General features: G+C 37.4%; 1 protein-coding gene across 1 annotated transcript; it reads right to left on the bottom strand.

Annotated features, from left to right (window-relative positions):
- Positions 1-2,611: 2,611 nt before the first annotated feature.
- Positions 2,612-17,666, bottom strand: FBXO45 (F-box protein 45). The gene is made up of 3 exons (XM_023757308.1): positions 17,652-17,666; positions 14,988-15,344; positions 2,612-6,389 (listed from the first exon to the last, which is right to left on the bottom strand). The coding sequence occupies exons 2-3, from the start codon at positions 15,123-15,125 to the stop codon at positions 6,204-6,206; spliced, it is 324 nt and encodes a 107-aa protein (XP_023613076.1). The 5' UTR covers positions 15,126-15,344; positions 17,652-17,666; the 3' UTR covers positions 2,612-6,203.

The following is a 17,666-nucleotide window of genomic DNA, read 5'->3' on the forward strand; positions in this document are numbered from 1 at the left end:
TAGTCTATTTCCACATTTGCTCTCTCACTAGCTTGTGAACAACTTTAGAATAGACCATTTTGGGTTTTTTGTCATCCCTATATCCCTAAGACTTGGCAAAATCCTGGTACATACAGGTACTCAAAAATGTTTAGTGAATTATGAATTACCTTCTCTGCTCTTTCATTCTTCTAACCTACTAAGTGGGTGACTAGCAGCTGGGTGGGTAGGGAGATCCTCACAATTTCAGAAGCTATGGCTCAGCTACGGCCACCTAAAATCCAGAGTGGTATAGGGAGTCACTATTCATTCCATGTGGCTCCATAGGTGCTTAGGTTCACTATTCCCATAGATTGTGCTTGGAAAAGTGGATGCAAAATTAAATACAGCCAGTGTCCCTTAACAATGTGCCTTTCAGCAAGTAGCCATCCATCCATGCTCTTCACTGCCCTGGGAGATTTGGTCATGAATTGTATTGCTCTTTGGCTTGGTGAAGCAGGGAGATAACTCATTGACTTCTCTCATTCCAAGCATTCTTTCCTTCAAAGATAAAGGTGATCAATAAAGGGGCACAGATGAATAAAATACCTTTAAAACATTGGTTGGGGAATGTGACAAGTTACATTTAAATAAACAAAAATATTGGGCCTATTCCCATCACAATAGGCCTCTAATCTAACTTTGGAAATCAGTATTTTTAAAAAATATATTTTTATTGATTTCTGAGAAAGGGAGGAGATAGAAACATCAATGATGACAATTATTGATCAGCTGCCTCCTGCACTCCCACCACACTGGGGATTGAGTCCACAACCCAGGCATGTACCTTGACTAGGAATCAAACCATGACCTCCTGATTCATAGGTGGATGCACAACCACTAAGCCACAGCCCTAGCCGTTTTGCTCACTGGATAGAGCAGCCGTGGGCAAACTACGGCCCGCGGGCCGGATCCAGCCCGTTTGAAATGAATAAAACTAAAAAAAAAAAGACCGTACCCTTTTATGTAATGATGTTTACTTTGAATTTATATTAGTTCACACAAACACTCCATCCATGCTTTTGTTCCGGCCCTCTGGTCCAGTTTAAGAATCCATTGTGGCCCTCGAGTCAAAAAGTTTGCCCACCCCTGGGATAGAGCATCAACCTGCAGACTGAAGGGTCCCGAGTTCAATTCCAGTCAAGGGCATGTACCTGGGTTGTGGGCTCAATTCCCAGTAGGCAGCATGCAGGATTCTCTCTCATCATTGATGTTACTCTCCCTCCCTCTCCCTTCCTAAAATTAAAAAAAAAAAAAATTTAAAAAACACTGAGCCACACCAGCTGGGTGGAAATCAGCATTTAAAAATATTATTTCAGAAAGCCTTTCTCAAGGTGATGGAACCTCAAATCATCATTACTCAATGTCATCCCCCACTTTATTTGTAGGGGAAGAGAGGGAGCAGAAATACAATGTGACTTACTAAGTATACCATAGGTTAGGCAGGATTTCTCAAGTGTTTTTTTGTTTAAAAAGAAACAGAAAGTAAGGATTATCAACAGGATATAAGGAAAACTCCCTAAATGATTCTTATTTCTTGAGTCACTCATTATGAAATCCAAAACATAGAAGCTGAATAATAAAAATCTTAAATCCTGAGGGGCTGCTTCTATTAACAAACTATAGAGTAGGGAACACATTGCTCTCAACAATATTTTAATGAATTCATTAAATGAAAAGCAAACGGTTCGGGGGAGGATCCAAAAAAGAAATTAGGACAACAGACTGGTAAAGCTGTCCCTGAACAAAGATACAGAAATTTTACACTTTTCTTGTAGAAAATTAAAACCCTTTGCATAAATTTTAGCATATTAATACATCAAGCAACTTTTAGCAACATGATCAACTGATTCTCTCATAAGGTTTTGGATCACAGGAGCCATTTGGTCAGCCATGCCAGTCTCTTTATTACTCTTGGCAAACTACCACATTGTCAAACAACTGTTAGCTGGGGGTGGAGACAATAGATGAACAGGATCCTAATGAATTACTACTCCCTATCTACGTTCCACTCTAAACAAGGGAAATGTAGATTCCAGTATTAAAAGCCATGGAATTTGTAGGTAAATTCCATTAGATTTGATTATTAAGGTTCCCGTTTTTCTTTCTGACTAATGTATAAAGTTCTTTGTTTTAAATGTAAGCAATCACAGGTGGTTAAACTTTTTAAAACTTTTTATTATGAAACCAAAGCAAAATAACAGAATTTCAAAAATTAAAATACAGAATTTTAATTCTAAACAAATATTAAATCTACACCAAGAACTAAAAATCAGAGCTTACCAATATTTAAGAATAAAGGGAAATGGCTAAAATGTTCACAGTCATTACTTCTTCCTTATTAGCCTCAGAGTTGCATCATTTTCCTTTGTGCTTCACTTGGACAGGACACAGAATTTCTTTCTCATCTATCTTTTCTTACTGCAGACTGTAATTCCAGAGGAACTTTTGTCTTCCTACATAGTTCTTTATATGTTCCTTCAGCAAATATGCGAGCACCTGCCTATTGGACTGAGATGATGTGGACATAAAGAAGAGTCCATCATTGATCCTGTCCTAAGATGTTCAGGGGAGATAAGACACCAACAAATAATCAATAAATATAAATAAATTTATACGAGGTATAAAGTAATACAGCATGAGTTAAGTATAGATAAAATATAAAAATAGGGGAATTTCAAGGAAGAGATTACATTCAGCTATAGCAACTGAGGAATGCTTTGTGAGGATAGTATTTGGGTTGGGTATGGACTGGTCCTTCAAAGAAGGCTTCAAAGTGGTCCTGAATGTGGTGGCCTTGATTTCTGGAGTGTAATCTTCTCAATGCTAATTTAAAACTCCTTAAGTGTCTATCTCTTCAAACTGTTCATTTTTTAAAATGATCAAAAAATTGTCTATATAAACAGCAATTGGGGTACTTAAATTAAAAGTTAATTATTAATTATAATACCTACTATATGGTTTAGGGCTGTTATTTTCTAAACTCTTTCCCAGGTAAAACCATATCTGAATTGCAAAAGATGCCTAATTATTGAGCCATGACTTTTAAGTATTCAACTGGGCAAAACCTACTTGCATTAGGTGCTTTCTCAAGTCTAAACCTAAGCTTACATGAATAAAATGAAGGAGATGAAATAAATGGCTTAACATTCAAAAGTCAGATGATGAAAAAAATGGCAACTGTGAAATGATATATACTAACCACAGATTTCTTTGTATGAAATGTTTTAATTATGAGCCATTCACCATTACAGACTTAAAGTCTTAATATTTCTTCTTTCCTATGTAAAAGCAGATAATGAGAACTGCCTATCTCAAGTATGACAGAATACCATAGTATGAACAAGAGTAATAGTAATGTCTGCTTACACATTGCATGCTTCACTAAAGTTAAGAGCTAGAGAATGCTCCTGTTTTCTCAAGTTATACATTTTTCCTGCTCATAGTTTCAGTTGAAATACAACTACTACTTTGCCTTTCAATAGCACCTCGTATCCATCATACAAGCCCTTTGACATTATTTTCTCTACCCTCAATATTCGTGTAAGGTAGTGAAGGGAGGGAGCAAGGATTTTGTTTGTTTGTTTTTGGCAGATGAGAAAACTTAACATTAAATTTGAACTCAACTTTGGCAACATATTTGAAAATCATCTAGAATTCTTTTAATCCTTATGGTAACGTCATAAACCAGACCAACATCAAAACCTTAGGGTATGAGACCCAAGTATCAAATTTTTCAAAACACACATGATTCCAAAGTACAGCTGAGGTTGAGACTACTGGTTTAGATGATTCATACTCAATCTTCAATGCAACTGTCTTCTACTTAACTGCTCAGCACCAATGAAAAAGAGATTCCATTTCCTTGAACACTGTAGTAGTTTGTTTTACTATTCTGTACAGCTACTATTGGTCTCCAGTAACACATTCATTTATCAGGTTATAAATGAAGGCTCTTCATTCCCCCAATGCTTGTGCTAAATATGAATCTTCATTTTATAAAATTTGCAAATGGGATATTAGTGAATTTAAATCTTCGAGATAAGAATAGCTTGTTGTTAAATATTTAGGCAATTGTTTGATTCTAGGTTTGATATGCAATAACCATGTGTTTCTGTTTTCCATTCAGCACCTTCAAAACTTTGTTACAAAATAAATGTTTACTAATAAGACAAAACAGAAGTTATAAACAAAACTTTCAGCAAAAGCTCTTGGAATCGGCTGTATCACAATCTGAAAAAGAAACAAGTACTTAAAGGACTTTTTAATTTTCTAACTAGTTCAATTTTCATCCTGACCAGTTCTCTTCTTTAAATTTTAAATGACCAAATTGAGTCATTCCACAGCAAGAAAAATCAATTTCTGTAGCAGCTATACTCTTTAATATATGTAAAATAATTTTGCTCTGTACTATTGAATAGGGTTTCCAGGTTTCTTCTTGACATGGATATGGAAAAGAATCTTTAACAGATTTTATCTTTAAGCAACATACCAAACACACAACAAATATTTGTAAGCCTGTCACGTGACAAAAATAAATCTTTTTCATGACTGAAATCCCCTGCTTCATAGGACACTGATAACCTTAACTCTCAAGCAGCAACCCAAAACCCCCAGCCAGCTGCTTGCTGTCCCTAATTTTATTAGACTTAAGACAAAATATACATACAACCATAACCTAAAAAAGTACAAAGATTCCACTTGCCTTAGCCAATTCTTATCACAAAGATTTATCTGAAACCATACAATATATACTTTCATACAGAAAGATGCCTGTTTCTCTTCTAACAAAAGAAAATCTCAAATCATATGTTAGATAATTAATTTGAAAGAGTATTAGTGAAATCAGTTATTAGTCAAAAATTCTGAATAGGAATTAATGTTAAGCTCTTTTACAATGAAACCTTCAAAATATTGCCAACCTGAAGTTTTCAGCATAAGGTGTTTTATTTCAAGTCCCATGGGGGCAATTATCTATAATAAGATTAAGAACATTCTTAACCTGGGTTCAGGTTGGCACTGTTCCAGGTGGGTGAGTAAACATTTTCTTGATAACCCAATGAAGAGTTTGAGGCTTAGATTGTTGCATGTTGTAAACAATATGAAATTTTTAAAAAATTATAATATCTACAGCAGTATAAAGTTACAAAATAAAAGGACCATTAATCAATTCTTTTCCTAAGGTCTATGACTAACAGCTGTCATATTTGAGGCCTATAAGAGCAAATAGCAATATTCTGTGTTTTTATGAGACACTTTCTCAGAAGGCCAAAGAAAAACAAACACAACCAAACTCAGATACTATAATGTGGACATTATTATTATTACATATATGATTAGAAAGAAATTTGCCTTCCCTCAATATTTATCCAGTATATTAAAAGATTTTTATAATTTTGATCATTAAAAAAAAAAAGGACTATAATAGCTATGGAAGCTGTAAACCAAATCTAACACAACATGAGCCAATACAACACACCTCCTCTTAAAATCCTCTTCTTTGTAGTTACCTAATTGTCCCTAAATGTTATTTTAATTTTGTACCATGTAGTGGTTTTTAAGAAACTGAACTAGAACAAAGCAACCCCTTTGTCCTGTGTTTTTTTTACACACATATTGTATATACAACTTTTAAAATAGCTGCACAATTTTACATCTCACGGTTAGAGAAGTGCAGTCCGAGCAGACCATGCTTCTCAATATATTAAAAATATTAAATAAAACCCAACCAGTTTCATACTTTTCTAATAGTCAAGCTGGCTGGGGGAAAAAGGGTCTGAAAAAAAACAAAACAAAACAGGCAGTTGTAAAACAGTACCAGTCTTTCTTCAAAAACACACTACTTTAAAATCTTGCTATTTCCTTCTTATCCCTTTTACAGCATCTCTAAGATCTCACCTTAAAAGTTGGAAATAACACATTGCTAGCTTAGAGACAAATTCTGTTGCAACATGCATATGTCAACTGCCCACTCAACCAACTGCAACCCTGAGGATTTTTCTGGCCCAGTAGAAAGAGGAAACACTAAGATTATCTTTGCTGTAGAGTTGCTTCTACAGTTAACAATTTCATGTGTTTTTCAGGATGTTTCTTGGACATGCATGCATGACACTGTCACTTCATGATTTTACTTTCCACAAGCAGATATCTCCTCTACTCTGTCTTTCATCCCAAGAAAGCCACTGTCATCCATCCAAAGGTTTTCCAAGGTAAACCAAAGTCACTTCTGTGTTGCCATACACAGCAGAAACTGCTGGATACAAGCAGGCCTTTGGAAGTCCTCTAAAGGCAACCCCCAGGAACTCATATCCACGTTCAAAAGCTAAAGTCTTATCTTCCATGTCCAAGATGACTCGAATTCTTTCTCCTATCTGCAAACAGATATCAAAAGAAGATTAGAGAAAAAAACCATCAAGTGCATAGCTAATAGAAACATAACATAAATAAACAAGCTGAAAATATTATTAAGAATATGTTACCTGGAAAAACCAAAAGAGAAGATTTCTGGTCAGGGAGAAACTTCTAGATTCTAGAAGAATATATATCAATTTCATCATAACTGCTTGATTTGTTTTCAGTTTAAGACTTACATGGAATCTATATTTAATACTGAAAATTCAAATGTCCCCTGGATCAGTCCTCTAATCTTATTTACTCTTTGTTTCAAGGCTTTTCTTAAGAAGAATATCACTAAACTCTATAACTTGGTATCATATTTTACCCAAAAAAGGCTATCTAAGTAATCTTTTCAAATTACTATAGTATACACACACACATACACGGGTATTAGTCATCCATAAAAAAATAGGCACCTTGCCCTAGCTGGTTTGACTCAGTGGATAGAGCGTCGACCTGTGGACTGAAGGGTCCCAGGTTCGATTCTGGTCAAGGGCACATGCCTGGGTTGCGGGCTTGATCCCCAGTGTGGGGCGTGCAGGAGGCAGCCTATCAATGATACTCTTTCATCATTGATGTTTCTACCTCTCTCTCCCTCTCTGAAAAAAAAAAAAATAATAATAATAATTTTATATATATATATATATATATATATATATATATATATAAAAAAATAAAAGACCTGGGTTTGCTTACCAGACATCACTTATTAAAAAAAAAAGGCACCTTTTGCCAAAACCAGTTTGGCTCAGTGGATAGAGTGTCGGCCTGCAGACTGAAAGGTCCCAGGTTCGATTCCGGTCAAGGGGATGTACCTGGGTTGCGGGCACATCCCCAGTAGGAGATGTGCAGGAGGCAGCTGATCGATGTTTCTCTCTCATCGATGTTTCTAACTCTCTATCTCTCTCCCTTCCTCTCTGTAAAAAATCAATAAAATATATTTTTTTTAAAAAATGCACCTTTGATATATGCTACATGGATGCACCTTTAACATTATGCTAAGTGAAATAAATCAGACACAAAAAGACAAATATTGTATGATTCCACTTATAAGGGGCACCTAGAATGTTCATATTCATAGTCAGAAAGTAGAACAGAGGTTACCAGAGGCTGGGGGGTGAGAGGCAAAAATGGGGAGTTTTTTTTAATGAGTACAAAGTTTATGTTGAAGATGATAAAAACGTTTTGGGTATAGATAATAGATGGTTATACAACACTGTAAATATATTTGATGCCACTGAATTATATACACTTACAAATGGTTAAAATTATGATATCATTGTATATATTTTACTACAATAAAAAGTACATATCTATATATATAAAAGCCTAAGCGACTATGACATGCACTGACCACCAGGGGGAAGACACTCAACACACAGGCATGGAAACATGGAACAGAGTGATGAATCTCAAGGGAAGGGGGGAGCCAGGAAGGCCGGAAGAGATTAACCAAAGAACTTATATGCATACGGGTTCGTGCACTGGTGGGGTTCCTTGGCCTGGCCTGCAGGGATTGGGCTGAAACCGGCAGTCTGACATCCCCTGAGGGGTCCCGGATTGCAAGAGGGCGCAGGCCATGCCAAAGGACCCCACCAATGTACGAATCCATGCACCAGGCCTCTAGTATACTATGAAATATTTATATAGCCTTTAAAGTTAAAGCAGTTCTATATACAATGTGGAACTTGTGTAGTCATGAATAGCCAAATCTGACTACAGTTTCTAAAGATCAGAATAGGCTTTTTAATAGTCATTTTGTGGGCACTGATCTGAAACACTTATTATAAAAACAACAGCACTCATTTTTAAACTAAACTGGAAGCATAATATATTCAGTTATTTTCCCATTTAGAAAAATAAGCAAAGAAATGAGGATGTTTTTCTCTTTATAATTTGCAGCTATTAAAAGTTGTTGCACCTATATACTTGGAGGCAGAAAGTCCTAACATTTGTAATAAAAAATAGCAATTTAATACTTCCCAATTATGATAATTCCTGCTGTTATTAATACTTCCCTTTGTTGTATTTCCTATCACCAATAACTACTAACATCTGTTTTTTTCCTCCCTTTGACCATCACCCCATTTAACGGACCTAAACACATCCTAATTATCATCACCATCTCTACCACCAACAAAACATGAACAATAACAAAAAAAAATAGAAATGAAAAGTTAATATTTTGTTGGGTATTTGTTGTGTGCTTTATTTGCATATCAATCCTAGATGTTATCCCTATTTTACAGAAGATGAAAAAAAGACAGTATCACTCCTGGTGAAATTTGCAACTTTGCTTCACTTTTGACTGAGTATACAGCACGCACACAGCAAAGGGAGCAGAAAGCAGAAGTCTTACTAGCTTCAGGTGTCAGAGGGCAAAACTTGGAGATGATAGAGTAACTGGAACCTTAGAGTAGGAGCTCTAGAAGCAACAGAACCACTAAGAGGATGAGCCCCACAATCTGAGAATAAACCCTGCCCAATTCTGTGTGATTGCTCTTATTACACAGATACAGAGGAAACCTCTAAGGAACTAGACCAGAGGTCGGCAAACGCATTAGTCAACAGAGCCAAATATCAACAGTACAACGATTGAAATTTCTTTTGAGAGCCAATTTTTTAAAACTTAAACTATATAGGTAAGTACATTGTTATTAACTTAATTAGGGTACTCCTAATAAGGCTTAGGAAGAGCCACACTCAAGGGGCCAAAGAGCCGCATGTGGCTCGTGAGCCGCAGTTTGCCGACCACTGAACTAGGCTGAAAAAAGTAGCAATGAGAAGTAAAAAAAAAAATAAAATTGAACAAAGCCATTAGCTGCTGCACACTATGGGGGAGACAGTTTACAGTTTGAGTCAAGACAAGTGAACTGCCTGCTAGAACAAGAAAACCTACATTCTTTAGACAAAGCAAGTTCTAGAGGAATAAAACATTCCAGATATCACTGCATATAACCTACAATATCCAGTTTTCAATTTGAAAATTGGTGGATATGAAAAGAAACAGTAAAGTGTAACTCCTATTGGGGGGGGGGGGAAGAGCAGTCAATAGGGGAAGAACCAAGATGGTGGCAGAGGTAAAGGGCGGTACTCGCCACTTCCCACAACCACATCAAAATTACAACTAAAATTGCCCTGACTGGTTTGGCTCAGCGGATAGAGCATCGGCCTGCGGACTGAAGGGTCCCAGGTTTGATTCCGGTCAAGGGCATGTACCTGGGTTGCGGGCACATCCCCAATAGGGAGCGTGCAAGAGGCAGCTGAATCGATGTTTCTCTCTCATCGATGTTTCTAACTCTGTATCCCTCTCCCTCTCCCTTCCTCTCTGTAAAAAAATCAATAAAATATATTAAAAAAATAAATAAATAAATAAAATAAACCACCATCATTCAGAACCACCTGAAAGCTGACTGAATGGAAGTCCTACAACTAGAGAAGAAAAGAAGAAAGCACAGAGACTGATAGGAGGAGGGTGGGGCAAAATGGGCTGGTCCCACACCCACACGTGGCATTTTTCTCAAAGGGGAGGGCTATCTCAGCTGCAGAGGCCTCCTGTGAGGAGCAAGGATCCCAGCCCCACACCAGACTCCAGCCCAGGGTTCCAGAGCTGGGAAGAGAAGTCCCCATAACTTCGGGCTGTACAAACCAGCAGGAACTGCGGCTCAGTGATACAGAGGCTGCCCGAGTCCCAGCAGTTCCTCTTAAAGGGCAGGTGCACAAACTTACACAGTCCGCTCTCTGAGTTCCAGCGCTAGGGCAACGGCTCAGAGGGATCCAGAAGCATACAGGGTGCAACTGGATTGTCTGGCATCAGAGCAAGAAGTGTGTGGGGGGCCTGACCGGTTTGGCTCAGTGGATAGAGCGTCGGCCTGCGGACTGAAAGGTCCCAGGTTCGATTCCGGTCAGGGGCATGTACCTTGGTTGTGGGCACATCCCCAGTTGGGGGTGTGCAGGAGGCAGCTGATCGATGTTTCTATCCCTCTCCCTTCCTCTGTAAAAAATCAATAAAATATATTTTTTTAAAAAGTGTGTGTGTGGGAGGGGACACCTTTCTCCCAGACAGGGGTGCCTGCAGGGGTTATTGTTCCTATACTGAGACCTCCCCCATCACAGAGCTGACTGGCAGCCACATCTGAGTTCCTGACAGTGGTTAGCTAGCACCTAAGTACCTCCCAGGAAGCTCAGAATTGGCAGACAACACAGAAAGCTGCAATCATCAGAAAAGCAGAATCCAAAGGGAGCTCCCAGGAGGCACTAATCTCTGCTGATGAATGTCACTTCACTTTCTTTTCCTCTTTTTTTTTTTTCTTTCTGCTTTATTTGTTATTATTTTAGTCTCTATTTTCTCTTTCATATATCTAATTTTTCTCTTCCCTTTTCTTACTCTATTTTTTTCCCCTTCCTCCTGCTTTCTCATCTTTTTTTCCTTTTCTTATTTTTTGGTCTATCTGCTCTCTCCTCTATTTCCTTTTCAAATAGTTTTCTTCCTTTTCTCTTTTATACCATATCCTTCCCCTATTCTTTACTCTGATTTTCTTTATTTTATCTCTGCCCTTTCATATTCCCTTTTCTTCCCTTTTTTTCTCCTTATATTTTTTTCTTGGTTTTCTTCTATCATTCTTGCTCTCTTTTCTCTTACCTAATTCTTTCTTCTTTTGTGGTTCCTTTTGTTGTTGTTGTAGGGGTCTTGTGTATCTTTTTATTTTGTTTGTTGTATTTTTTGCTGTTGTTAATCCTCACTCAAGGATATTTTTTTTCCATTGATTTTTGAGAGAGAATGGAAGGGAAGGTGAGAGACAGAGAGAGAAATATTGATGTGAGAGAGACACGACTGGTTTCTCCCGCACGTGCCCCTACTGGGGCCAGGGATCAAACCTGTAACAGAGGTACGTGCCCTTGACCAGAATTGAACCTTCGATCCTTCATTCCACAGGCCAATGCTCTAACCACTGAGACACTGGCTAGGGCTATTTTGTTGTGTTTTGTTCTGTTCTGTCAGCACCTCCACTAGGGCTCGTACGATGTGGTTGGGGGTAAGCCTCACAGTCAGCCAGCCTGAGAGGAGATTCCATTCATGAACAGGACAACATTCAAGACCCAATTACAACAGAACTCAAATAACTCACACAAGAGACATTCCTAAAGCACCCAGCTCAGGAGATCTAAGAGATTGAATCACTGGGTCCCACAAAACAATTACTACATAAGACCAACCCACTGGGACCCATAACAGTTTGATCTAATACATGGAAAAAAATACAAAGGGACAGCAAAAAAAGGAGACAAAGAAACAACCCCAACATGAAAGAAAAGAAGGAATTGCCAGAAAAGGAACTAAGTGAAATGAAGGCAAGCAATTTGTCAGGTAACAAGAACATACAATGAAGTCAAGGCAGTCTCTTCAATAAAGGTGTTGGAATAACTGGACAGATACATGCAAAATGATGAAACTAGACCACCAACTTACACCATACACAAGAATAAACTTAAAATGGATAAAAGATTTAAATATAACTCGTGAAACCATAAAAATCCCAGAAGAAAGCATAGGCAGCAAAATATTAAATAAAGAAATGGGACCACATCAAGATAAAAAGCTTCTGTACAGCAAAAGAAACCATCATCAACTTGAAAAGGAAACCCACTGTATGGGAGAACATATTTGGCAATGATACATCTGATAAGGGGTTAATTTCCAAAGTATATAAAGTATTCATACAACTGAACAAAAGGAAGACAAACAACCCGGTCAGGGTGCCTCAATGTTTGGGTGTCAACCTATGAACCAGGAGGTCACGGTTTGATTCCCATTCAGGGCACATGCCTGAGTTGCAGGTTCGACCCCAGTGTGCAGGAGGCAGCCAATCAATGATTCTCTCTCATCATTGATGTTTCTCTCTCTCTCTCTCACTCTCTGAAATCAATAATATATATATATTTTTTAAATGGGCAGAAGACCTGAACAGACACTTCTCCAAAGAGGACATACAAATGGCCAAGAGACATATGAAAAAATGCTTAACATTACTAATTATCAGATGCAAATTAAAATGATAATGAGGTACTACCTCATACCTGCCAGAATGGCTACCATCAATAAATCAACAAACAACAGGTACTGGCAAAGATGTGGAGAAAAAGGAGCCCTGGTACACTGCTGGTGAGAATGCAGAATGGTACAACCACTATGGCAAACAGTGTGGAGTTTCCTCAAAAAATTAATAATGGAACTGCCATTTGACCCAGTGATGCCACTTCTAGGAATATATCCTAAGAAGCCTGAAACACCAATCAGAAAGAATATATGCACCTCTATGTTCATAGCAGCATTATTTACAATAGCTAACATCTGGAAACAGACCAAGTGCCCATCAGTAGATAAAGGGATTAAAAACCTGTGGTACATTTATACCGTGCAATACTATACAGCTATAAAAAAAAGGATCTCTTACCCTTTGAGACAGTATGGAGGGACCAGGAGAGTACTATGCTAAACAAAATAAGCTAGTCAAAGAAAGACAAGTATCACATGATCTCACTTACATGTGGAATCTAATGAACAAAATAAACCGAGGAACAAAAAACCTATTTTGGAAGGGGCGGGGTGGGGGAGAGTGGTAAGAGATTAAGCAATGAACTTACATGCATATATGCATTGTCCATGGATAGACAATAGTGCAGGGAAGGCCTGGGGAGGGGAAGGAAGTGGAGTGGGGGGGGGGGGGTGAATGGGGGAGGGGACATCTATAATACTTTCAACAATAAAGATAAATTTTAAAAAAAAAGAAAGTAAAGGAATGGGGGAAAGAGGCACCTTGCACAAGAAAGTAAGCATTAGTAAGTGTAAGAAAGTTCGAGTGGTTATATTAATATCAGACAAAATAGAAAAATAGACTTAAAGACAAGGAATATTGCCCGCCTGGTGTGGCTCAGTGGTTGAGCACTGACCTATGAACCAAGAGGTCCCTGGTTCGATTCCCAGTTAGGGCATGTGCCTGGGTTTTGGGCTCAATCCCCAGTAGGAGGCGTGCAGGAGGCAGCCGATCAATGTGTCTCTCTCATAGATATTTCTATCTCTCTAAGCTTCTCCCTTCCTCTCTCTAAAAGTAAAAAAAAAAAAGGAAAAGAAAAAAGACAAGGGATATTACTGGAGTCAAAGAAGGTCATTTCATAATGATAATAGTTAGTCAAACTGGGAGATATAACAATGATAAGTATATATGTATGTATGTGCACCTAAGAAGAGACAGCAAAAACTGACAGAACTGGAAAAAAAAAAAAATTAGCAAGTATAGTGGAAATTTCAACACTACTCTCAATAAATGATAGAACAGGTAGAAGGAAAAATCAGTAAGGATATAGAAGATTGAACACTATCAATCAACTTGACCTAAATGTCATTTGTGGAATATTCCATACAACAGAATATATGTTCTCTTCGAGCACACATGGAACACTCATCAAGATAGATCATATGCTGGGACTAAAACAAGCCTCAATAAATTTAGAAGAATTAAAATCATACAGAGTATGTTCTCTGAAAAGCAAAGACCAAAAGTTTTTCACTACAAAATCACCACAAGGCTAGTCACAGGATTTTATCACCAAAGTCCAGACACTCTTCTCCTTAGAGCCTAAAAGCACAGTGAAGAATTCTATGAAAAAAAATCCTTCCAGGGTTTTCTACCTCAGGAAACTGAATATATTTCTTAGTTCTTCTACTTTAGTATCCCTGACTTGAGGTTATTACTGAGGCTAGAGCTTTCAAGCCACATGTTTTTCTGAAATATGCAATCTATAATTCCTTAAAATTTATAATTTCTTATCAGATTACTGTTTTAGACCTATGGGAATCATATAGCTTTTACAAACAGAAACTATAATTTTGACCCTAAAATAACATAAATATGATACAAGGCTAAGATGAAAAGAATTTTAAAATGCAGAAGTTTGCCTGATCTTGCCAGTCTTTATAGAAATTACTGACACACCCAGAGGCTTTGAATCCACAGATTACTAAGTAGCAGAGGATATGTGTGTGCATGCACACAGGTGCATCAGGGGGGTGAGATGTCTAGAAAAAGCAGATTTGGATGTGCCATAAAGGAAAGATGACAATCTAGAGCACAAGTTGGCAAACTATGGCCCCTGAGCCAAATCTAGCCTACAGCCTATAAATAAGATTTTATTGAAACACAGCTATGCTCATTCATTTACATATTATTTATGGCTGCTCTTGTGCTTTAAAAACAGAGTTGAATAGTTGTGACAGAGACCATACAGACCACAAAGCTTAAAATATTTACTATCTGGCCCTCCCTGTACAGAAAAAGTTTGCCAACGCCTGATTTAGAGCAAAAATGAACTGCTCAAGGTTGAATATGTATTAGGAAACAAATATAGAGATACTAAAAACTTATTAGAGTAGCAGAGAAAGGCCAGTTACACTATTTAATAAAAAATTACCAAAAAGGACATACAAAGCCACTGTATAAAATTTTGTAAATTTAAAACAAATTAAGGCATGATTTGACAAAGGCCCACATCTAAGAAAATACCTAGTTTCTCACCTGATATTTTGGTGCATTATTGCATTGTGGAAAACTGCCATTGACTTCTCCGTTATGTAGTAGATTATTGTCCACCAGATTCCAGCCCCAGCTCTGGTCATCACTGCCCAGCAGTGCCACATAACCTTGGCACTGCATAGGGGCCCGTTTTGTGGCAATTCCAATCACTGCCACAGTGCCCAGAGGGCCCTCCCACCACACTTCCCATGCATGGCGGCCCTCACTGAAACCAATCTTGGTCCTTGCACCATCAGTGCTCTGAGCAATGGGGTTTCGATGTAAAGTAAAGCCGTTCTTCTTAATGTAGACATTCCTGGAGCAGTCATTAGTGCTGAAGGCATGTTGGAAAGCACGTACCTGAAAAGATGAAAAACAGACCAAAAAATAGAAGTTTGGTTTTTCTTAAATATTAAAAGGTACCCAGCCCTAGCCGATGTGGCTCAGTTGGTTGGCATGTCATTCTGCACACAGAAAGGCTGTGGGTTCGAGTCCCAGTTTGAGCACAGACCTAGGCTACAGATTCAATTCCTGGTCGGGGCATGTATGGGAGGCAACTGATCGATGTTCTGTCTCACATCAATGTCTCTTTTTCTCTCGACCCCCCTCCTTCCCTCCTTCCCTCCCTCTCTCTCTAAAAGCAATGCATGTCCTCAGGTGAGGAATAAATAAAAATTGAAAGTACCCAAACCTCAGGCTATGTGTTTTTAAATAATAAAGTTACATATTTTTAAGTAATATAATAAACATTTCAAAAAATGGCTAGTTTCAGGATGGGACACTAACCTAACATTTAAAATAACTGCCAACTGTTTCATTTCTGACTAAAATTCTAACCCGTGGTATTTCTCCAAATAGACTTCTTAAAATATCAAAAGATGTTATATACAATAATCCATATAGTTTAGAGATGATACTGAAATGTTTATACATAACATAATGATATCTGGGAACTGCTTTGAAATATCCAGGGTTGGAATAGGAGATGGGTAGGGTAAACATGAAACTAGATTATCTATGAATTAATCATTGGTAAAGCTCGGTGATAGGTATAGGGAGGTTCATTAAACTATTTTCTCTACTCTCGTTTATATTCAATTATTTTTATATCAAAAAATTGAGATGCAGTTTTTATGTTGGCAATCCTGTCAACTAAAAAGAATATGTTAAGTAAAAGAGAGAACTTAGTCATAATAGCTCTAAAGTTTTGAAAAATTTTAATAACCACAAACGATATTAGATCCTCAGCCTCCTGGCTAGGTATTAGTCATACACTGAGACAGCACCACTCTCATTTTACCAAATCAAATAATCTCCTAGATAGCATCTAAATTCAACCACTAGAACTTATAAAGAGATAGCTATTCAGAAAAGCTTCCCCTGATAGGAAAGGTTAGTTAACCTTCAGTAATTACCAGTTTTTTTTAAGCTTCCAAAATAAAGATAGCATAAAAATTGCTACTCTGTACAAATAATAACAATTTTTCATGTTTTAATAATTTAAAGCTTTTGGCTCCCCCCCCCCTTTTATTTTATTTTATTTTTTTATTTTCTTTATTGATTAAGGTATTACTTATGTGTCCGCTTTTGGCTTTTTTAAAAAAAAATTTCTACTTTGTTCAAACTACCCAAAAACAGCCAAAGGCTGGGACCTATTGCTTTAGTAAACCTGAGAAATCAACTCCAGAATCACAGAATTTCAGCATTAGGACGGGCCTTAAAGGTCACCTAGACCCTCTCTCATAACTAAAAGTCAATAGCTAGATGCCCTGGCAGGTGTGGCTCAGTTGGTTAAAGTGTCAACCCAAAGGGTCACAGGTTTGATTCCCAGTTGGGGCACATACCAAGATTGTGGGTTCAATCTCCAGTTGGGGTGAGTTCGGGAGGCAACCGATCGATGTTTTCCTCTTCTCTCTCTCTTTCTCTCTCTCTCTCTCTTTCTCTCTCTCAAATCAATGGAGGTATATCATCAGGTGAGGATTTTAAAAAATAAATAAAATATTTAAATAAATTAGTTAAAAATAAATAATTAGAGAAAGAGCCCCAAAGAGAAGTCAGGTATCCAGGCCCCTCGTGTACTGTTCACTTACTATTAGCAGACAGTACTTCAGGTTTTACTGTTGTATTCCAGAGCAGAGAGATTTAATAAAAAACAAACTAACCTGCTTATTTCAGATATCCCATGTTTACATAAAGGCTGTAAAACTGAAGTATTCCTACATTTTTTTCCTACCTGTTCCTATTTATAACAAACTTTTAAAAACCTGAAAGATCAAAACAGGATTAAAGAAGGAGTAAAACAACCCCAAAATATTAACTATTGCCCAAATAACTCACGAGATTACCATAAAGACAATTAACGCATTATAAAAAATTTCATTAATATGCAACTATGCCTATCCCTAATTCTTGTAAATCCCAATTTCATTTTCTCTATCCTTATTCTCTTCGTCACACTGACACTGTTGACAACCTTTCTCAAAAGTATATGACATTTTCCTACTATCCAGGACTGATCCTTCATTTTAACATTTTTGGTGACCATTCTACCCCTCCCAATCTCTCCAGCCTCAGTCCTTAACCCTTTACCTGAATTCTTTCCAGACTTTTCTTTTTTCATAGGAAAGGGAAGCTAGTTTATTTTTATTTATTTATTTACTTACTTACTTTTTTTATTAATCC

This window comes from Myotis lucifugus, unplaced genomic scaffold (genome assembly GCF_000147115.1).
Source record: "Myotis lucifugus unplaced genomic scaffold, Myoluc2.0 scaffold_105, whole genome shotgun sequence".
Classification (NCBI taxonomy): Eukaryota; Metazoa; Chordata; class Mammalia; order Chiroptera; family Vespertilionidae; genus Myotis; species Myotis lucifugus.

Bases quoted from the DNA above. Each gene is read 5' to 3' on its own strand.
- FBXO45 (XM_023757308.1), bottom strand. From the start codon at position 15,125: ATGCAGTGCCAAGGTTATGTGGCACTGCTGGGCAGTGATGACCAGAGC. The intron at 6,390-14,987 runs GTGAGAAACTAG...ATCTGTTTGCAG, and splicing joins ATAATGCACCAAAATATCAG to ATAGGAGAAAGAATTCGAGT.